The sequence below is a fragment of the Thamnophis elegans genome, chromosome 10 (assembly GCF_009769535.1).
Source record: "Thamnophis elegans isolate rThaEle1 chromosome 10, rThaEle1.pri, whole genome shotgun sequence".
NCBI classification, from domain to species: Eukaryota; Metazoa; Chordata; class Lepidosauria; order Squamata; family Colubridae; genus Thamnophis; species Thamnophis elegans.
The window spans coordinates 28,911,278-28,934,757 of NC_045550.1; the positions used below are offsets into that span (position 1 = coordinate 28,911,278).

Below are 23,480 nucleotides of genomic sequence, written 5' to 3' on the forward strand. Positions count from 1 at the left end.
TTTCATGGCAACTTGACAAGTAGACTTCCATAAGCAATACAGGGTAAGAAAATAAAACTATGAAGACTTTTATACGTAGAAAATATTGCACGGACAAGAAATATTGCACGCAAACAGCCTTATACTATTTGTATACTTAGTAAAAGTATTTGAATTTTCTTCCTGAAGAATTTAGTGTTTGGTGTTTTATTTTTGTTCATGTCAAAACTTGTTGTCTCTATTAATACATTAAAGCACAATACCTGTTCTTTGACTTCCACGTTGTGTTCTCCTTCCAGGATGAGAGTTACTGCTTGCATGATCTGTTTCCCATGAGTACTTATTATCTGATCTATATGCTGCCAAGAGTGAAAAATAACATTAACGAGCAGCTCGCCTAAAAAGTTAGAAAATCTACAGTTTGCTTTGTAGAATTCTTATAGCAGGAAATAGGCTATGCCAATGAAAACAAACCATATATATGAATATGAGAGCACAACAGAAATGATAGTTTTCCTTTAAAATAAAATGCTGTTATATTATTCCTTGATCTGCAACATGCTCTATGCCAGTGATGGCGAACCTATGGCACGCATGCCACAGGTGGCACGCAGAGCCATTTGTCACGGCACGCGAGATGCTGCCCTGTCAGCTGGTCAGCGTGCATGTGTGCACTGGCCAGCTAAGTTCACCCTTTTTTAAAGCCATTTTTCGCTCTCCCCAGGCTCCAGAGGCTTTATAGGAGCCTGGGGAGGGAGAAAATACTCCCCCCCGCCCTCCCTTGGAGGCTTCATGATCTTCCCTGAAGCCTCCGGAGTGCAAAAAAACAGCCCTATGGGCAAACCAGAAGTTCAGGAACGTACTTCCGCTTTGCTTGGAGGGTCGTTTTGACTGCTCCGAAGACTTCAGGGAAGCCTCCTGAAGGTCCCTGAAGCCTTCGGAGCGCTCAAAACAACCCTCCGAGGAAACCGGAAGTCCATTCCTGAACTTCTGGTTTGCTCATAGGGCCATTTTTTTTTGCACTCCAGAGGCTTCAGGGAAGCTCATGAAGCCTCTGGAGGGCCTCCAGGGGAGGGGGGCTATTTTCGCCCTCCCCAGGTCACTTCCGGTTTGCTCGGAGGGTCGTTTTGACTGCTCCAGAGGCTTCAGGGAAGCCTCCAGAAGGTCCCTGAAGCCTCTTGAGGACTTCTGGCGTGCAAAGGAGGCTGTTTTCACTCTCCCCAGGCTCCTATAAAGCCTCTGTAGCATGGGGAGGGTGAAAAAAGCATGTAAAAAATGGGGGGGAGCGCCTGTAGTGCGCGCATACACTCTGGGGGTAGCGCATTGCATTATGGGTGGAGCACACCCACACATGCCCCCCCTGCGCTCCCCCCACTTATGGCATGCAAGCCAAAAAAGGTTCGCCATTGCTGCTCTATGCAATGTGAAAAACAGATGTTCTTGTTCTCAGATAGAAAGCTCTCAAGTAGCAGTAGCGGTTCAGAAAGAACACTGCTTTGTCATTTCTACAGAATGTTTCAGTGGTGGATTTCAAATCCCGTTCCAATCGGTGCGGTTGGAACAGGGCTGGCAACGTCCTCATGGACGCGCGCAGCATGCACATGCGTTTTAGCGCCTCTGCGATGCTCCAGCTGTTCTGGAAGCACAGAAGCCTTTAAACATTGGTAATGAGCTCAGGCGGGTGGGTGGGCCGTACCAGGGAGTACCACCTGCAACCCACCACTGGAATATTTGTTATATAAATTAGACAAGCAACAACTTAATGAAGTTGATATGACCTTCTGGAATATCAGCTCCCAATATGTAATGATATATAATTAGAAATTAACAAGATCTGCAGATTCATCTTCAAAATATTCATTCATTTTGTAGATCCATTTTTTTTTTACTTACAGGGCGAGTAGACAAAAGGTTCCGAAGTAATCCCAAAGTCTTCATTAGTACATTTACATCAGAATCAGAGAGCAACTGGAATAACTGCTCTGTACTCAAGCCTCGCAAAATGTCTGCTTTGATCTTCTGTTCTGCTTGAAATGCCATATTCTAAAAAGAAGGACCAAATTAACATTATTCTGAATCATTTCAACATTTTCCACAAAGGGCCCAATTCCATTACACTATTTATCATCTGCTATAACAAGAAACATTTCTTAGCAGTTGAAATTTTGTTTTGATTTCCCATTCTTGAAAGCATTCTAGATCTCAGATATTTGATAGTATACAAATTTAATAAAGAAATAAAATCTAAAAATGGAGATGCATACATAAAGCTATCAGATTAATATTGATACTTACCATTAAAGCCCAAACTCCATTCACTCGCAAGGCAAGATTGTCACTCTGAGTTAAACTACAGAGAAGTTCTATGGCTCCTGATTCTAAGATAGGCTACATATAACAAAAGCAAAACCAGTTAAGAAATTTCAGTAACATCCTAATTTTACATATATTCTTTCATTTTGTTTCTGCACATTAAATGCGCTTTTAAACCAAAAACAAGCTACTTTAAAAAAAATCTTGAATACACATCTAAGCTTTCATATCTTCTTTCTTTCCACATTTTATATTTTTATAAGCTCAGGCAGTGTAGAATATTCAGTTCAAATGCCATAAGTATTTCATCCAATCTTTTGATTTTCCAGTATGTTCCATTAGGTTCTCATACCCAAGGTAGTAGTTAAATCCATAGTTGAAAATAATTAAACACACTCTTCCCCCAAGATGGCGTGCTGAGCAGCAGACTGTTTTTTCTTACCTGCTGAAAAACAGCTGACTATGCCACCAAAGCTGGCTATTTGGCAGTTTCCAGATTTGAATGGAAGCAACTAGTAACAACTCAAGACGACCTTTGGAGAATTGTGTACCTTCTAAGATGAGAGATATTGAGGACTACAATTCTCAATAGAACTGATTGCAGGGTTGGGTCTTTCATCTTTTCCTTTCAGCTGTTTGTTATTTTTAAGCACACTTTGGTTTTAGCTACACCTTTTGATTTTTTTTTTTTTACTTTTTATTTATACATTAATCAACTGGTTGAGTGCTGACCCATACAACTCCTTGCTGGATTTTAACATAAAGTTATTTTCATTTTCTCACTGTTTACTTTAGAATTCTAAATTACTTTCACCTTTGCCATAAAGAAGTCAGCAGTGAAAAAATTCATCCTAGGTAATGAAAGCTTATCTGGCTTGATTTATGTGTACAGGATTTTACTACTGGGACTCTGTTTTTACTAGTATTTTTTTCCCCCCAAAAAATATCTGGTCTTATTGGTTTCCAAATTCTGATGGGAAAATTCTTTCATTTTTAATTACTTTTTATTCTGACAATTTTATCTCAACCTTTTTCCTCTGGTCAATTCATTATGGTACATCTGTTTCTATTGTCTTTGAAAGGAACCGTTTATGCTTTTATTAGTAAACACTAACTGCATGATTTCTTTACTCAGTTACAATTGGCCTATTTTCAGAGAAAACTGTTTTTATATGTCTGCTGAGAAAGACCAGAAACAGGACTTCACCCTCATGATCTTGATACATATTCACATTATATTTTATACAAAGAATGAAATATATACTTTTATGGTTTTAAAAGCCCAACCAACCAACCTCTTTGCTTGGAGAAAATTCTAAGAGAAGATTGCATAGAGTAGAAGATGCTACCACTAAAATTTCATCTGGAGCATTCTGTAATACCTAAAAAAAGAAATAAAAAAGGAATCTCATAAGCATTTTAAGAATTTAGAATAATTCAGGGACTGGTACATACATATTTGCCTTGCTACCTTTGTAGATGCAGAACCTGAAATCCAGCTTCCATTATTCACATTTAGAAATTAAATAGTACCAACATCTGTTTTTTTGCAGTTAATCTTTTCTAATTTCAAAAGAATTCTAATATATCAGCTTTTTATATTTAACCACGAAAAAGAGGAAACATGTCTTCCTTCTTTAAAATGGTTAATGACATAATACTCCCTTTCTTAAAACAGGAGATATCATCTAGCCTAAGTAGAAATTACTCAAGACTTTTGAGCTATTATTCTGTCTTTTGCTAGTGAAAAAATATAATAAAAAATTATTTTCTATAAAGTTTCAGAGAATACTGCAAACAATCTTTAAATATTTTGTAGCAGTGAGTCAACCGGAAGTTCTCCAACTGGACAGACGAGGGGGGTGTGAGCTCTGAAGAGTCTCACATGAACTCCGTCTGACAACCAATGCTGAGATCCTTTTTGGATCGGAACCTCCTGAGGGGGGGAGTGGCATCTCATCAGACTAAGAGGGAGTGTAACAGGTCCCTCATAGGTTGGAGATTTGCCCTCTGAATCAGCGTCGAGGTGGCAGCACGGCAACATGGCTGCACAAGAAGCTGGCTTCAGGTCAAAGCAACTGAACAGGAGCGTGCAGGAGACGAGATGAAAGCCTGGTAAGAAGATCTAATTAACCCACAGTCATAAATCAGAATTTGGAAAAGGCAAAGAACCTTGAGAGTATAAATAATATTGATGGACAAATCGATATTTTGGCAAAAAGAAAGAAAGAAGGGGGAAAATGGAGGGTTGAATCACTAGTCCAAAAAGAGGTATTTGCTTTAAACAATTTGGACAGAAATGAGAAAACAGAGAAGTGACAAACTCACTCAAACACAAACTTTAAATTTGGATTTGAAAAGATTGTGTTTTTAAAAGAGACTAGGAGGCTGAAAGGGGAATCAAAACATACCGAGGAGATTTGCCTCATTCGAGTTTCTTCCAACTAACATATCTTAAGCAACTCCAATTAATGAGAGGTGGAATGTAACGGGGAGGATAAAGAAAAAAGCACTATTTTCTCACTGATAACCTAATCTTGCCTATGTGGCAAATGGAATGCAAAGTTCTGAGCAGGAAGTTTTAATTAACCAATTGCCATAAAGCAGAATTTGGAAAAGCAGGAGGCAAAGAGAAACATACCGGAAATTTGCTGTATTTGAGTTTGTTCCAATTAATATATTTTGAACAACTATAACCAACGAGAAGTGGAAGGTAACAAGGGGAAAAAAATAATAAAATCAAGAACCAGGAAAATACGAAGCTTTTTTTTTTCTGAAGGGAGAACAAAAGATCAAGATGGCTCCCGCTTCTCTTCCTCTTCACAATAGCTGAATTAGCTAAATTTAAGGTGGACCAGAACTCTGAAATAAGAACTGTATAACTAATTGTAATTTTGGAACTGGACATTATGGAAAGATGGGAATTTGAAGAACTACGTGAAATTATAAAAAATATGCATAAATCATTAAAATCAAGTCTAAATAGAATTTTGAAGTTAAATATTGAGAAGCAGGAAGTGAAGGAAGAAGTGAAGGAAGAAGGGGGGATAATGAAGGGTAGAAATGGCATAAAATAAAAAGCAGACAAAAAACTTCATTGGGTTTGACAGTGGTATAGGGAAAACTGAAAAGGGGGGGATATGTGCCAACAAAAGGAAATAAAAAGCAGTCAAAAGATCTCACTGGGTTTGATAGTGGCATCGGGAAACTGAAACTGGGTTACGCCCCAACAAAGAAAAATACAAAAGATTTCACTGGGTTTGACAGTGGCTTTGGAAAAATTGAAGAGGGTAGACATGTCAAAACAAAGAAAAGGAAGAAGACAGGAACAGAGAAGTGGGACAAAAGACTTACTAGGAAAAAATCAGACAATTAAAAATTGTTACATGGGAAACATAAAACTGAGATATGCAGTTTACTCCTATATAGGATAATAAAACTGAGTTGCTGACTGATTGAATATGATAATGGAAAGATAATTTAATAAAGGTTAAAATATATGGAATATGGACAAATATGAAACTATTATGTAGAGAATGTAAAGTAGAGGTATGTGATTCACTTTTATACATGATAATTAAACTGATTGCTAATTGATTGAATATGACAATGAAAGGACAATTAAGTATGGGTTAAAATATATGAAATATGGACACACATAGAACTCCTAAGATGATGAACAAAGTGAGATGTGTACCGCTTGTTATTCTATATAGTAGATTAATGGGATTGTAATGAACATGGAACAGTAAGGATTGTTATTTAAAGACAATTAAGGGTAAGCTAAGTCAAGATATGGAAAAATGGAGAAGAACATGAAATATATACTTACAATGAGAAATTATTGAGATTATAAAGACAGAACTACAAATTTGGAGCATGTAAGGATGCATAACTATATAAATATAATGATGAGAATAGCTGGGAATCATAACCGGGTCTACATCTCAGCCAAAAATAGGCTGTGTGTGTGTGTTAAAAATACAATTACTATATATGTATACTTTTTTTCTTTTAAAAAAGGAGGAAAATATATGTTAAAATTTAATATGTATCTTGAAAAGGAATTATAAATACCATCAACAAATTAGATGAAGAGTGCAAAGTAGAAGAGAAGGAAGAAGAGAGGGATAGGAGAGAGGGCAGGGAAGTGGGGAGGAGGAGGAGAGAAAGAAGGAGTGGAAAGGGGAGAGAGAAGGAGAGAGGAAGGGGAAGTAGAGAAGAGAAGGACAACAGAGGGAAGAAAGGAGGTAGGGAGGAGGAAGAGAGAGGGAGAAGAAAGTGATGGATAGGGTACAAATATGGTGTATGGAGAGCAGAAGAGCCAATAATTGTTTTTGGGAGTTGATGGTAAGACGAATTGATGTAAAGATTTAACAATATAATATGACGTTGGTTATGTAATAGTATACATGTAGTTATTTGTTATAAAAATGAAAAAATAAAAAACTTTATATAAAAAAATATTTTGTAGCAGTGAAGTATTTTCCCATATGCACTTCAATTGCATTGACATTTAGAAATATCTGCTTTATAAATAAGGGTAGGACAATTACTTTTTTAAAACCATATTTATCAAGATAAACATTCTACTGTCATTGACAGAAGAGCCTAAAGTGAAACAGTAATTCATAATTAGAAGTTAAAACCTACTACTTATTATTTCAAAACCACTTATATTCAACCATACACTTTAATTCTAATACATTATAGTTAATTATTTCTAGATCTTAGCAAGATCATATTTTAGGTGAATTGAAATGAACAGGTAAATTGCTAGAAACATATCTCAATACAAATTTATTTTTTCTTTAACTAGCCTTAAAACTGTATTACAAGTAGTCCTCAACTTACAATGATTCATTTAGTGAGCCTTTGAAGTTACAATGGCACTGAAAAAAGGTGATTTATGACTGTTTTTCACACACAACCATAGCAGCATCTCCAAAGTCCTATGATCAAAATTCAGATACTTGGCAACTGGCATGTATTTATGATGGTTGCAGTATTCTGGGTTCAGAAAGGCAAAGTTGATGGGGAAGCCAGATTCACTTAACCATATTAGTAATTTAACAACTGCTGTGATTCACTTAGCAACTGTGATAAGAAAGATTGTAAAATGTGGCAAAATTCACTTAACAACTGTCTTGTTAGCAATGTAACTTATGGGCTCAATTTTGCTCATAAGTCGAGGACTACCTGGGTAATATTGTCAATGCACTTTATACCACAACAAATAATCTCCCATTGTGTTTACCTTCATTAAGGGTTTCCATACAGCATGATCTTGGAAACTTGTTCGTAGTTGCTGTACAGATCTTGACAAACTGTGCAAACATCTGTTCAAAAAAATGAGGTATAAGCTCTAAAATACTTCCTTTCCATAGAGGCAGCATGGCATGTAAGCATTTTCATATTCTGTTTCATCATACTACAATTACTGCTAAATATAATTCATAATTTTCAAATAATTTAAGATCATTATATGTCCTAACAAAGGAAGTGAACAACTGTCAGTCTGAACATATGAAATGTAAGATTAATCCCGTTAGGTAAATTTATACCTGACTGCAGCTAAGCGCACTTTGATGCTAGACTCAGATAAGCCATTTACAATCCGATCCATCATATTTTCAGTTTCAATTATCTGAAAGAAAGTTATCAAAAATATTACTGGATTTTACAGAACAAAATGAAGTAATTATTATGTTTATTTTAATGCCATATACTGTAGACAGTATGAATACAATGTGTATGAATACTAACTGATAAAAAAGATGAATTTCACAATTTAAAAAGAAATTCCATGCTTATGCCATATTATGACAATGAAGCATATTGTTATGTTACGTTTATACATTATATTTCTTGTACAAAAATGGCAGTCTATTAAGGGGCATTGTCAAAATTATTTTCTGTAATTCAATTAAACCATAATATTTTTAACTAGGAAACTACACTTTATCCAGATATCTTATGTCATTAAAAATATTATTTTATTGAAACTATTGATAAGCAAAACATAGATTTCAATGACAAGGTTATGTTCCTGACTTTGAGATATAGGAAACTACCTGATAAATTCACACTTACCTTCTTTCGAATATCTTCATCATTTGCTCCGAGGGCAGCATAGAGCTTGAAAGCAGCCTGACGCAATTCATGAGCATGTTTTAAGTCATGGTCAAGCTATTAAAGATAATTAAATTTATATCATTTTTTAAATTGCAAACTCATGGATGTTGATCAAACTGCATACATTCTTTAATTCTGAATGGAATTTTAAGAAATATTTCACAATTATAAATGATACCATATGAATGTTGAAGAGTTTAGATTAGGAAGCACTTTTAAGAATTTCCAACTGGCACTTTATTCTATACCTTAAGTAAAACTTCATTTCTGTTTTTCTCAATTATAATAATTTAAATCTTATAAATTCTAACAATTCCATTAAACTGAGCTCAAATCCTAGTGATTGCATTTTCTTGAAATAATATAGAAAGAGTTTGTTTTTTATTGAAAAAAAATATAGAAACTGTTTGCTGTTGTCTTTTTTATCCAGGACATTTGTCAGCTTTCCTGTTTAGCCTGCAATCCTGAGATTTTCTACTGTTAATATTAGAAAAATACTAAACGATTAAGCCCACTTTCACAACCAGTCAACTTGAGCAGATTCAAACTTAGAATTTCTGAAGGACAGGACACAAAATGAAGCAAGACAAAAAAACCAAAGATAATGACTATTGAAATGTTCCCACCATTACAGCTATATAAAAAAATGGTTAAATTGAAACTCTTTACCATCTTTGTGAAAAGAGATGGAAAATAGGGAAACGATTTGGGAGAGCATTTAAAAACGTTCCCTACATCTATACAGCACCTTGCTTTGTAAATTTGTGTCCCATTCAAGATTAAACAAGAATATTAATGGCAATGTTTAACTCATCATTAAAAAGAAATGCATTAAACAATCTTGGAGTAGAGTGTCTAAATGGCTAAAACAGGGATGCCAAACTGTTGACCTGCAGGCCAGATGCATCATGTGCAGGCTATGCCTACCCCATTGCCACAAATGAGGAAAATGTCATGAAATGTCATGTGACGTCAATGTGATGCGGTGAGTTTGACACTCATAGGCTAAAACATTAATAATGGAGACATTTATACTGTATCAGATTCTGTGAGCCAATGTTAAGCTGCAAAACTCCAATTTCTGTCTGCTACAGAGCTTGCCGACTACTAGATTGAAAGTTGGCAAAAGTCTCTGAAATACTTGATATATGTAAAAAATTATTGCAGGCTTGACTGAAGCCATATTATGCATTTGATTATCTTCTACAAATGTGCAAATGTAGTTCCCCCTTATCCCCAAATCAATTGCTTTTCCCATCTTTCACTCGCCCTACATGTCACTGCCATGAAGCTGAACAGTTGTTAATTGTTGACATAACTAATATGTCTTGGCTTATCTCTCACATACCGAATTTCAATCCCATATTCAGGCAGAATGAAATACAAGAAACAGTAGCAATTACCGGTAAGTTAACTTTTTGGAACAATTTAGTATAGCTTAGTAAAAACCCATCTAGTTTGTTTTACTCATACAGTCAGGACCAAAGAAATTTCAGGCACCACTAAAAAACTAATTTACATTTTAGATATAGATATACAGTAAATATATTAACCCAAGTTTTCATTCTCTCTCATGCACACAGGAAACACACTTGTCATACCTACTTCATTCATAATAAACCTACCCTTTTTATATCAGTGATGGCACTCACTGAACTAGGGTATTTGAAGTAGTCTGCAAGCATTGCAATAAGGTGGTCAGTAATACTGGCAATTCTTTGTAGTTCAATATCTGTTTCAATCAAATAGGCCAGAGTTTCTGCTCCATCTACTCTCTCCTCTAGTAGTCTCTCTTTACTACACATCCGTGCCAAACATGGTAATGTCTGGAAATTACAACATCTGAAATTAGTTTTTTGGCTACTTATTTACATATTTCTTATATAAATTTATGTTAAATTTGTCACTAAATATCGATGTTTTAACAGGCATTTCCTAATCAAATATATCATCAAACCTACTTTGGTATTTGCACAAAAATAAAATTTAAAGCAACCACTGATATACACTTGTTTATTAATCAATATTTACATTGTTACATGATCACAAATTCAAATCTATTATATGCAACTATAACTCTTGCACAGATTATTAAGCTGTGAGTCCAACTTTCACTTAACAAAATGTATTAGACTTACCTAACTTCATCATGATTTAAAGACAGTCTAATTTAGTATTACTGAATACCAAGATAGGGTGGTATAGAAACCATATAATAAAAACAATATTGCTAATAAAATTAAATAGCAACAGTTATATTATTTTCTGCCTCTTTACTAAACATACTGTTTTTAGCAATAAAGTCATTCCACTATTTGTTTTTGAGGTGCCTGTTTAAGTACTATTAGTGTGAGTCACCCACCTACCTTTAACACAATGCAGATATCATCTGTACGGATTGCTCCAGCTCTGCACATGTATGTAAGGCTACAATGAAATATCAAAGTAGCATGATTACTGAGAACATACTATATATATAGTTTTGATTTTGTTACGATATTAAAATTTATTCAATGGCAACAGTACCAATATGTTCTGTATCTTGAGTATCATCTGTTGTCCCCAGTTCTGTATTGTTTCTGTCCATGATTCTTTAAATGAGAACTGTGGACACTAAAATCTAAGACCTAAAGCATGGAAAGCATTAGGACTGTGTATGTTTTGACAATTTCTCAGAAATGGTCCTCATTCAAGACAAATGCAACACCTAAACCTGTGTGGAAATGTATAGTATAAATTTAATTAATTTTTAATTACTTAAGCCATCTTAACTTGATTATGATGGAGCACTATAAGCCAAGTTACAGAATTCTTTCTATAATTTAATAAATCAGTATTAAGGCATCAAATAAATATAACTTGGAAAAAGTTTTTAGTAAATTAAAATAGCGGTTAAATTGTGCCTGGCTGCAGCTCTGTGGTTTATTTTGAAATGCAACTACCGCCCTAAATAGAAGAAATACCTATGCTGAGTTGATTAAAAATTGGCTGGATAATGAGGAAACATACTGTCTGCCTTCTAGTAAATGTCTGTTTTATGACTGGTCATAGTTAACATTAATGATATTAATGGTAAGGATTGTTTACCATTAATACTATTAATTCCCTCCTATTAATGCTGGTGATTGAGATATTATATTCTGATATTATTTTCTTAAGGTTGATATGATGTACTCTTGATTAAATTGGAACATTAATATTATAAAACACATTTTATCAGTTAGCATGTTTCCTACATTCCAGGGTTTACCATTTGGCTGATGTGAGTTGCATTTCAATGGGCTTGTCTCTTTGTAACATTTTCACAAATATCTGTGGTAATAGTTCTCCATCAACCAACACTGAAAAACAAAGAGAAAATATGTTTCAAGAAACAGTTTAATTGTAATTATTTAATGAGTATCCATACTGACCTCATAAACCTACCATTTACAAGAGTCATTGATATCTGGGGGTTTTCAAAGGCTAGAACTGCAAAACATTTCAGTGCTTGCATTCGAACCTGAATAAATATACAGGATTCACGTTAATTACAATTAAAACTATTTTAAGAACTATTAGAAGTCAAGTGAAAATGCCATTTTAAAACTCATCAAAAAAATTAAAAAATTCAAAAGACTAAAGGGTACTTATCAAAAGTGAAAGCAAATTTTCCAAAGGGACATGAATTATTGGCCAAATCATTGTGTGTTTTCTAAAGTGATTGAAATTTGTTTTCATGCATCTTAATTTGGGAAAAGTGGCTATTAAAAAATACATAGATCGAATTCCTTGTCTACAGAGTCCCAACAAATTTTGTGATAAAATATTTGCTCTCTGTCCTCTTTAAATATTTAATATTGTAACTATTGCAATTATAGATAAATATGGTAATTATAGTTATTTATTTACCTAAAGATTTTAGGTTTAACTTAATACATTTTAAATATTCCAAACAACAAAAAGATAGTAAAGTCTGTAAATATTAATTCTATCATTTTGCTCAACTTCATATATTAATTGACTTTCAATTTCAGTGTAATTACTCCCATGCACTAAATCTGTTTTGATTTTGGCATATTGGATATCAAACACTTATAATTATGATATAATATGTATATGTCTAAATGTTCAATGTCAGATGTTATTTTCATAGAAATCTAATTTTCTTAATAGTATTTTCTTCAAAACATAATTGTTGTCTTACTATGTATATTTTTATCTACCACCATAACCATCAGAAAAAAATCCTTTATAAAAATATGAAGCTTACTCTTTTAACACTATTTTACAAGATCATCTCTTTCACATTTATAGATACATCCAGGACTAAACTGAAAAAATGTGCACTTTCTTTTTCATCAGAAAAGAACTATGTTAACATTATTTTGTCAATAATATTGAACTATGCTAACATTATTCTGTCAATAATATTGCACCATTTTAAAATAGTAGCTTAGTTTATAAAAAAAAGATTATATTACTGGCTTACTTTATAAGATACAGAGGTTAACAGATGAGCAATATTCTGCACTGCTCCATGATTAAACAGCACTGTCTGATGGTCTGGACCCTAACACAAAACAAACCACAGCTCTTTAAACATACAGTAAAGAAAAACAAATTATTTTACTTTATACTGGTTAATTGCAGACTTATAGCTTTTAATGCCTTATTTCATTCATTTCATATATTTTATGAGTAGGAAATAAGCAAGATCTCCGAGAAGCATATCTATACATTTTAAAATGAAAAATCCAAAGGTGTTTCATATATCTCAAGAGAGAATTATGCCAATTGCAATATAAATGTTGGATTTGTATTGCATTTGTGTTTGTAACTAATTTTTGGCTATTTTATATGTGCTTTTAAACAACCTTATTTATTAAAACTTTCACTTTAAATGGGAATACTCAAGTATTCATATTTATTTAAACTGTAAGTTTCTATTTTTTATAGAAATGACGTTCCTGTGAATGACACTGAACAGCTGAATCATGAAAAATAAATCTCAAATGAAAAATTGCAGCTGTCCATAATCATCAAATGGCAACACTATTTGACTAGAACATTATTAAGCATTTTGCATAACATAAATTAACATCTTGCATAGCTATGAGATGCAATAAGAAAGGTTCATATAGGGTAACAATTGATGCAATCTTAGAAGAAACTTATTTCAATGTACTTTAACAGTATTTTCAGCAACATTTGGCTGCTGGCTAGAAAAAAAAAGTGCACAAGAAAGCATAAGGCTAAGTGTGCACAATCTGGACAACAGAAACTTTGGGCTGTGCCAAGGAAAAGAGATTTTTAACTGATGGTCCAGTGATTAGTTCAAAGGATCACTGGTGGCCAGTTGGGCATGATGGAAACATTAGGCCAGTCAATCTCTCTCAACGTAACTCACTTTACATGTATACCATGGGGGGAAATGGGAAGATATAACAAAAGGCTAAATCTAATGACAAGTAGATGGATAAGAAGTATAGAATTTATTGTTGCATTTTTTAAACATTCCTTATTAACATTAAAGTACTTAAAGTACCAAATATTGAAAGGTTTTAAAACAAAAGGATTGTAGAAAGCACAAAGAACCCCAAATGGCAAGCTTAGGATAGTAAGTATTTTTTATTTGTTACTATATTTTTTCATTGTCCTTGCATCTTTAACTATAAAAAAAGAAATCATAAACCAAAAGAAATGTAATTCCAATAAGGATTTTTTTAAAAAGATGTTGCTTTGAGTATTTTTGCTGAGATGCCATTTTTTCATTTCCTCATCTGAGCTTCCAGATGATCCTTATTTGACCTCTTGGTTCCAAACTGCTGAATTTATCATACTAGAATGTTAATTCTTTATGAAGGGACAAACAACATTTGTCCTAATCACATAAAAAACCTTTTCCTATAACTATTCATACTTTATCGAAATCTACTGTACATGACTAATAAAAGGTATACTGATAGTCATAAACTGACACTACAATAGGGACCAGTATTGCAGTTGTTACGTGAGTTGCACCCAATTTTTACCTTTTTTGCCTTAGTCATTAAGGAAATTATTGAAGTCAATAAGTGAATTACATAATTGTTAAGTAAATCCAGTTTCCCCAATTGAATTTGCTTGTTGGAAGTCCTCTGAGGAAGTTGCAAATGGCAATCATGTGACCAAGGGACACTGCAATTGTAATTGCGAGCTGATTGTCAAGCACCCAAATTTTGATCATATAACTGAGGGAACACTGCGATGAATGTAAATATGAGTATTGATTATACTTCACTTTTTCAACACCATCATAATTTCAAACATTAAATGAATGTTCGTAAATGAGGATTACATGGACCAAATTAGAGCTAGCCAAATATTAACATATAAACCCTACTCAAAACTTTATGCTCATCTTTTTATCAAAGTTATAATTTTAGAATCATCTTGATAATGTTATGATCAGAAAAGTACCTTACAAATCACTGTTTCTAAATAATGTCACCAACATCATCAAAAAATAGATTAATACATTTTAGTACTATCTTATTAACTAATGAGTTAACACATGCCGGACTTTACTGCCTAGGTTTTTTTTTTTTTGCTCAAACAGATATCGCTTTCTTTTCTCTTCTAATATGATGTCAGTTTCAACTGAATGAAATATAATAAATGACCTTTATTATGAACCAATTATAATGTAGAGGATCTTGTTTAGTTTGCTCAATTTAAAAGCCTTTTTATTTTGGCTAGCTGTAGAAAGATGAAAGTTGAAAAGTCTTCATTTGAACTCCATGAAGTTTGGGGAGGGGGGGGGTTACAGCATATTTTGACACTCATACCACAGATTCTCTTCACTTTATTATTCAACGTTTCAAATTTTGCTGCGAGTACACTTTAATCCCCTCATTTTTTATTAACTTCAAATTGGAGGAGTGCTCTAAAATGTTAGTACATGCTAATAAAATGTGTACATATATCCTAATTCAAGTAAAAACAAGATATGAAGCTATAAATAACCAGCATTAAAACACCTGAAAATAATTTGGACTGTTGAAACTGACACATTTCTTAATTTTAAAATGCAATCATTGCAGGGGGAAAAAAACTTACATTGGCACATAGAAGTGGCTGAGGTGAGGATTTAAAGCCGCAGCTATGCCAGTGCCGGAGCTGTAGAACAGATATTAAAAGATGTAAAATTAAACAAGTATGATATTTTCAAGGGGACACGGTGGCTCAGTAGCTAAGATGCTGAGCTTGTCAATCAGAAAGGTTGGCAGTTTGAATCCCTAGTGCTGTGTAACAGAGTGAGCTCCCATTATTTGTCCCAGCTTCTGCCAACCTAGCAGTTCGAAAACACATAAAAAGGCAAGTAGAAAAATTGGGATCACCTTTGGTGAGAAGGTAAGGTTAAGGTTTAGGTTTATTCAACTTGTATGCTGCCCTATTCCCGAGAGACTCAGGGCGGCGAACAACCATGGGGGAAGGGGTACAAATAACAATTACAGACAAACAAATTAAAATATAACAACAGTCGCAACATTCGAGTGGGGCCGGAAAACTCTTCAGCCCCAGGCCTGCCGGAACAACCAGGTCTTAGTGGCTTTGCGGAAAGCCGGAAGGGTGGTGAGGGCCCTTATCTCAATGGGGAGATCGTTCCAGACGGCCAGAGCAGCCACAGAGAAGGCCCTCCCCCGAGGAGTTGCCAGCCGACACTGGTTGGCAGATGGAATTCGGAGGAGGGATCTAATAGGTCATAGGGAGGTAATCGGCATGAGGCGGTCTCTCAAGTACCCAGGTTCAATACCATGTAGGGCTTTAAAAGTAACGACTAGCACCTTGAAGTGTGTCCGGAGCATAATTGGCAGCCAGTGCAGCTCGCGGAGGATAGGTGTAACATGGGTGTACTGAGGTGCACCCACTATCACTCGCGCGGCTGCATTCTGGACCAGCTGAAGTCTCCGAATACTCTTCAAGGGCAGTCCCATGTAGAGCACGTTACAGTAGTCCAGTTTTGAGGTCACAAGGGCGTGAGTGACTGTACAAAGAGCCTCCCGCTCCAGGTAGGGTCGCAATTGGTGCACCAGGCGAACCTGGGCAAATGCCCCCCTGGTCACAGCCGACAGCGTTCCATGTGCCTTCAGCATTTAGTCATGCCGACCACATGACCACGGAGAAGTCTTCGGACAGCACTGGCTCTTTGGGTTTAAAGGGAGCATCGCCCCCTAGAGTCACGAACAACTAGCACATGTGTGCGAGGGGAACTTTACCTTTTCCTATAATATTGTCTTTCTTTTTCAAAGCTAAAGCTTTGAAAAATTATAGTCTATTTCTTTCCCTTTCTCCAATGAGCCCTTTTTTCATTCTTCATACTTTAGATTACAGATTGTACTGAATCCTAATGTGCATTGAGCAATTACCTTCATTATTAAAATATCAACTTGTATCTGTATATAATCCTGAAGGCTCCAGAAGTAAAAAATCGGCCCTACGAACAAACCGGAAGTCACCATTCCTGAACTTCCGGGTTCCCCGTAAGTCCATTTTTCGCCCTCCAGCGGCTTCAGGGAAGCTCCTAAGACCTCTGGAGGGCATCCAGGTGGGCAGGGGAGGCTGTTTTCGCCCTCCTCAAGCTCAAGCCTCTGGAGCCTGGGGATGGCAAAAAAAAAAAAGTGCCAAAAGCGAGGGGAGTGTCATGCACATAGCATTATGGGTGTGATACACCCGCACACGACCCCCCCCTCCGTGCTCCCCCCGCTTTTGGCACTAGCGCCAAAAAAGGTTCATCATCACTGCCCTATCTCAACCAAATACAGCATGATATTCACTTATTGAAGACAAAACCTCAATGGTTAATGCTATACTTTTGCCATATCCTTTGAATTAAAGTTGAAAGACTTCACTTCATTCGCATTTCATTTGAAATTCAATGTGGTGGTGTACAAAGACAAAATGCCAAAAAATGTGTAAGAACCTGATACCACCCCCACCCCCGTCTCTATCTATCTATGAATACATTCTCTATAAATATTGCATATAGAACATTCTTTTCAATTATACCATTTAAGATTTCAGCTATGAGACCATCTGAACATTCTGTTCTTGTCTGCCTTTCTTGAAAACTGAGGTTCTATTAATATTTTTTCTAAAATGTATATAGAACTGCAGATTTGAAAAGATTTCAATTCAAGGGACTGAATTTCTGAACCTGTTAATGAATTATGTAAAGCATCATTTCTATAAGTCTTGACAAATTCATCCATGGACCACATCTATAGAACACCATATCAAAGCTTTCACCAATCTTCTAGGAGGGAAGATCAGGGTAGATATAGCAATTTACTCTGTTGTATGGGAATTATATTATTCTATTAAAAATTTATATTTTTTAAAGATAAGTTGTTGCTTATATTTATGAACTTAGCGCCAAATTTGCAGAATGGGGAACAAGTACATAATGTTTCGAGAATTAAGAAATTGAGGACAGCCTCAAGAACATCATATGCATGCCAACTAGAGATTATATGTTTGATAATAACACAATGACTCAAAGATAAATTTGTTTAAAATACTTGGGAAAACAATATTTCAGAAGCAAATAAACATATGCATATGGAAATAACATTCATATTTCTTACCTTACAGCAATGTGAGAAGATCTGACATATATATTCTTGAGTATATCGAGACCTACTAAGCAGCGCCATGAGGTGGGGAATAACTGTAGCATCCTAGAAAGTCAGAAAAGTTAAACAAAACATTTAAATACAAAAAAAAATCACAGATAAAATTACTTTGTGGACTTGGCACAACATTTTATTCTATATTGCATTCAGAAGGAAGCAGTTTGAGAACTTCAAAGTTGTCTATTAATTTACACACAATATAAACAAAATTTATCTACAAAGATTTAGAATTCTGACAATTTAAGAACATGATCTAGCTAGCATTACAGAATACCTTGAGTACTGATATTTTCCATTTCTTTTAGAATGGTTTTCATATATGTTCTGCATTGCTTAGAAATATATGGAAATAGAAATTGCAAGACCAATTAAAATTTAGATGTGAACAAAAAAAAGGAGGGGACTCTATTATTTCTTAAAATAAAAATAAATATGTATTTGATAATATTATTAATACTTGTCTGGACAACTTCTATTATAAAATGTTACCTCATCAATATACATAATGCATTATGAATGACATTTCTGCTCTAAGGAGCTTAATCTTAATTTTCATTGCTTATCTATCATGGTAGCTTTTCAGGAAACAATAAAGAATGTAACCTTAATACAAAATAACAAAACTAGATTCTTTTCAGAATCTATTCAAGTTAGATATTCAGTAACTCAGAAAGCCAAGCACAACCCACCAATGACTATAATAATTAAAAGATGAGCAAACTGTTCCATGCATGAACCCTTCAGCATAGGAAACAGAGTTTCAGGTCCATACATGGAAGGAAACAGGGATCCTTTGGTCCAAGAAAATTGGAGGAGGGGAGAAGGGAGAATAGTCAAATGCACTGGGGCAGAGGAAAGAAAAATTGAAGGTCCAGGGGAGATCAGGAGATGAGTAGCCAGTAGCGATAGGCTGCTCGGAACATTGGCAACAGCTGAGAGTGGGAAGGTATTGGTAAATGCAATTTCTTAAGAAATACAAGAATAATAGTATATACTTGGGAGTACAAAATAAGCAATATAAACTGCTAAATATTTAAGGCACTGGGAATATTTCGTAGCATAAGATTGCAAGACCGTCTTGAAAGCCTAACGTGGGGCACTTTCCTACACTGGCCCAGCTAATCAAGCTAATGAAAATGATCACTTTATACTGTAAGGACAATGACAGTCTCCTGTGAAGTAATAAAATGTAAAATAATTCTAATGTTACATGTAGATTATTCTATTTCACTATTAAAACCATTAGTCATAACTCAAATCAATATAATGAATATTATTTACATATTTTTCAAATGGGGAATACATAAAGGTGTGTTTGCTTCTCACACAACAAATGATAGTAGCAGCATGTGATTCTCAGAAAAAAATATAACTATAAGATTAATTTCCCTTTATATATTGAAATGCAATATACAAATGCATACTGTAGGCATACTTTAAATTCCAATTATTTTCTGAAACAATTCTCACACCAACATAGTTTGCCATATGAGTCATAATGAGTTTTTAGCTTGGATAAATAGCAATAGTTCTAATTTCAAAGATTCTAAATTCTCCCAGAAACCCACATGAAATAAAACTTTATGCAGACACAAAAGATCAGTTATAGCCTGTAACTTACTGAATACAATAATTCTTCAGGAGTGACAGGGCTGGTGAAAATAGTACGAAGACACCTGAGGCAAGCTTCAATGAATTTAAGATCTGGTGACAGCAACCCTGTAAATACAAGTTTAGATTCTTTTTTAGTTCTCACAAACTGTGTCCTCAAAAAACTTTTTAAAAAAATGAAATAATGAAAAACCAGATACCTTGCAACAAGACTGGTATGATATGGCAGTCCAATAGAGATTTAACATTATTTTCTGTACCCATTGCAAGGCTTCCTAGAACCACTGCACATTCCGTTTTCAGCTCAGTGCTGGAGTTTTCTTGCTGAAGCAAGTAGAGCAACCTACATGTAGAAATACAACTATTTAAGTAAGATCACATAAAATAATTCAAATAAAGAATCCTCCTATATCAGTGATGGCGAACCTATGACACGCGTGTCAGTGCTGACACGCGTAGCCATTTGGGGTGACACGCACAGGATTTCATGCGATTCATCCTCGACTCCTGCACGGCCGCCGAGGATGAAAGAATCTGTGCTGGAGGAACGGGGGGGCGGGACGTGTGATCTCCCCCGCCCACACTCACTTACTGTATCGCCGCCGCTCCTTTCTGAGCGCAGGGGCTGCTGGTAAGGCGTGCGTGCCGTGTGCACACACGTCATCAGCGCGGCGAGGGAGGACCCGCAGGAGAGGAGCGCGGGAACAGTGCGCGCCTCTCTCCAGTCAGGCTGGCACAGAGAGTCTACTCCTGGGACTGTCGGTTACGACCGCACCACAGCAGGGAACAGCTGAGCGCCAACGGGAACTGTGAGCGCCATTAGCAGCAACTATTGGGGTGCCATGGACTTGTAATTGCCCACAATAACTGAGATAAGCGAGGGGGAGGTTGTGTTAGCTTGTTAGGCTAGTTAACCCCTAATTGGCTATCTATAATTCTATCTGCTGTCACTGGCCCACTGATGAAGCACCCAAAAAATAAAAAACAAAGGTTAAGTAAAGGGAGTGGTAGTGGCAGTGGCCGACCCTTTCAAGAGACATGGAGCGAGATGTATGGCATTATAGAAAAAAATGGCAGATCATTTTGCGTTCTATGTACTGAAACGGTAGTAAGCAGAACGTGGAATATAAATAGACATTTTGAAACTAATCATTCCCAGCTCTTGGAAAAAAGTGAGGATGAAAGAAGTTACTAAGCAGGTATGTTAAATAATTTGTTTTTGGTTTATTAAATAGAATTATATATTGCAATTATACATTTTTGTAGTTTAAACTATAAATTGCGCAAAATTATGTTTTTGTCAAAGTGACACACAACACGAGTTATGCTCGATTTTTTGCCGATTTTTGACACACCACGCCAAAAAGGTTGCCCATCACTGTCCTATATAAACAAAAGCAGATTATAAAAATGCTAATGGATGATGTTTACACAAAACCCTAGCTGGATTCCATTAGATAGATAAAAAAATGTGAACATTATATCGAAAACCAATGTTGAAAAAATGGAATTACAATGGAAAGTTAATTAGCTTGTGTCCAGTTTAAATTAGCAGTACCAGGTCAGAGTGAAGAGCTATTTTGGAAGAAATGGGCAATACATATATTTAAAACACAGGTAGCAAAAAATATCAAAGAAGTTGGCAAGAAGCAAAAGGAAATACGGAAAGAGATGCGATTTATTTTGAAAAGAACTTTATTAGTACAAACCTAGAACAATTAAAAGAATTGTTAAAATAATTGAATATAAAAGTTAACTATAACAGAATAAAAAAGTCAAAGATAGTGAAGGTATCCTGCAAAAAGCTTAATTATGGTCTGTTTAAAATGTCTATTAGAAATAAATGGAAATATGATCTATTTAGCATCACAAATGACACTGAAAATACCAGAAAATTGCTGAAATATTTTAAAAATAAAACTACAGGAACAAGGCATGTTCCAATTGCAGGAGAATCTTTACACAGAATCAAAATTTTGTGCATAATATTAAGTCAAATGGGTGGTTTCACATATACCAAAAAGCCATAAGCAAATAACATTTTTCCTAATCAAATCCCTGACACAATTAAAAATAAATATCATGGAAGCAACCAGGTAAAAACATTTTGCCAACTAGTAACATTACATAACTTTACAATAATTCTAAATATATCAAATAATAGGAAAGCATCTATGATAAATCACTGCACTTTCAGCATGTTGTGTTATACTCAAAAGTGAAGAACTAGTTACCTTATCTCCATGTTAATAAAAACAAAGTAATTAAAAGTAATTTAAAAATAAGCATGTCCAGCTCTAAGAATTTCACATACATCAAAAACATTTTTAATGCAATAAAGCAAATCTGCTAACATTATTTTTTTAAAAAAATATTTATTGCTTTAGCTTTTAGGATAAATTTGGCTTATACAAAAGGAGGTTATAGTAGAGGAAAATGCATTCATTAAATGAACACATTATATAAGATAAAAGAGCTGGACGTGTTTATTTTAAACGAATGTTTAATCCCTAAGGGGGCAATTTTGAACATGAAGTAACCAACTGTGGAAAGCTATGTTAGCAACACAAATGAGGCAATATCAGCTTCAACTCATTTGTGGGCTGAACTCCCACACACAAACTCTAATGGAAGTCTGTAAAATACATTCCTGAGCATCAGTTTTCATGAATAAAGAAAAAATCCTTGAGCATAAGGTTTTTTACTGAAATAATTCTTTATTTATTTTGTCTCTCTCAATTTTTTGCCTGCACACTATGCTGCAGAAATAATGAGCAGTTTTTTCTTTTTTTAGTTTTATCATGGTTTCTTCAAGTTATTATGCAGCTTGTGAACCTACCTGATTTTTTTACATGCATTCAGAACAGTATTCCATGCTTTTTATTTTGCAAGCTCTCTACAGATATCTATTCACTTATCTGACTGATTGGAACCACAAAGTAATGCATTTTTAAGTGCTATAACGGGTAGTTTTCTACTTACCCATGTTTATTTAACAACAGTTTGAAGTTATGACAGTCTTGAAAAAAATACTTTATGACTTTTACTCACATTTATGACCACTGCATCACACTTCCATAGTCACATGATTGCAATTAAGGTGCAATCAGGTAAATCAGGTTTAGACTGGTTGCAGCACCCAGTGCTTACGTGATCACAATTTGCTTGCAGCCCTTATGTCGGCAGGGGCACTACAATCCCCCCACCCACTTATGTCCCCTAGATCTATGCCCTTTGGTGTCTCAATACCATGGCAGCTGTTGGCAGCAATAGGAGACTTGGGGCTGAGGTAGGGGCCCAGGAACTCTAGCAGTGTCATCCATTTGCCACAGCTTCAAGGTCTGTAATTCAGGCCCAGAGTCATCGCCATTGCCACTGAGAAATGCTATTCAAGCTGCACACTATTGGCCGTTGCTACTTTATACTATTCTCAAGCCATAAATCCCATTCCTTCCCCAAGCTATACATCCCATTCTTACAATCCTTTGGAAAGGCTCTGGTTTGCCCCAGGTCTCGCAAGAAGGAGCATACTATCTGGAGAAGGAATGGTGCACACAATTTGGAGAATGAAGTCTTTTGAAGGGCCATGAAAATGGGGCTGCTGCTACTCTCCAAACAGCACTCCCATTTTCATGAGACCTGGAGAAGACCAGAAGCTTTTTGAAAGATCATTAGATGGGGGCACATGGCTTGGGGAAGGAATGGGATGTGCAGTGTGAGCCTACAGGGAGGCCTGGGAAGAAATGTGTACAAGTATAAGGAGGCCTGGAAAGGATGGCATTAATG

General features: G+C 35.3%; 1 protein-coding gene across 2 annotated transcripts in view; it reads right to left on the minus strand.

Moving 5' to 3' along the window:
- The window catches only part of ARMC8 (armadillo repeat containing 8), a 55,532-nt gene that overhangs the window by 7,268 nt on the left and 24,784 nt on the right, over window positions 1-23,480 (minus strand). For both annotated transcript variants that reach the window (XM_032225202.1, XM_032225201.1), the window contains 16 exons: window positions 19,895-20,037; window positions 19,705-19,802; window positions 18,036-18,128; window positions 15,508-15,567; window positions 12,899-12,979; window positions 11,854-11,929; window positions 11,678-11,768; window positions 10,794-10,854; window positions 10,053-10,253; window positions 8,386-8,481; window positions 7,857-7,939; window positions 7,550-7,631; window positions 3,588-3,674; window positions 2,275-2,367; window positions 1,873-2,022; window positions 243-338 (listed from right to left, as the gene is read on the minus strand). In XM_032225202.1, the coding sequence (XP_032081093.1) occupies window positions 243-338; window positions 1,873-2,022; window positions 2,275-2,367; window positions 3,588-3,674; window positions 7,550-7,631; window positions 7,857-7,939; window positions 8,386-8,481; window positions 10,053-10,253; window positions 10,794-10,854; window positions 11,678-11,768; window positions 11,854-11,929; window positions 12,899-12,979; window positions 15,508-15,567; window positions 18,036-18,128; window positions 19,705-19,802; window positions 19,895-20,037 (1,591 nt within the window). The remainder of the gene's footprint in view (window positions 1-242; window positions 339-1,872; window positions 2,023-2,274; window positions 2,368-3,587; window positions 3,675-7,549; window positions 7,632-7,856; window positions 7,940-8,385; window positions 8,482-10,052; window positions 10,254-10,793; window positions 10,855-11,677; window positions 11,769-11,853; window positions 11,930-12,898; window positions 12,980-15,507; window positions 15,568-18,035; window positions 18,129-19,704; window positions 19,803-19,894; window positions 20,038-23,480) is intronic.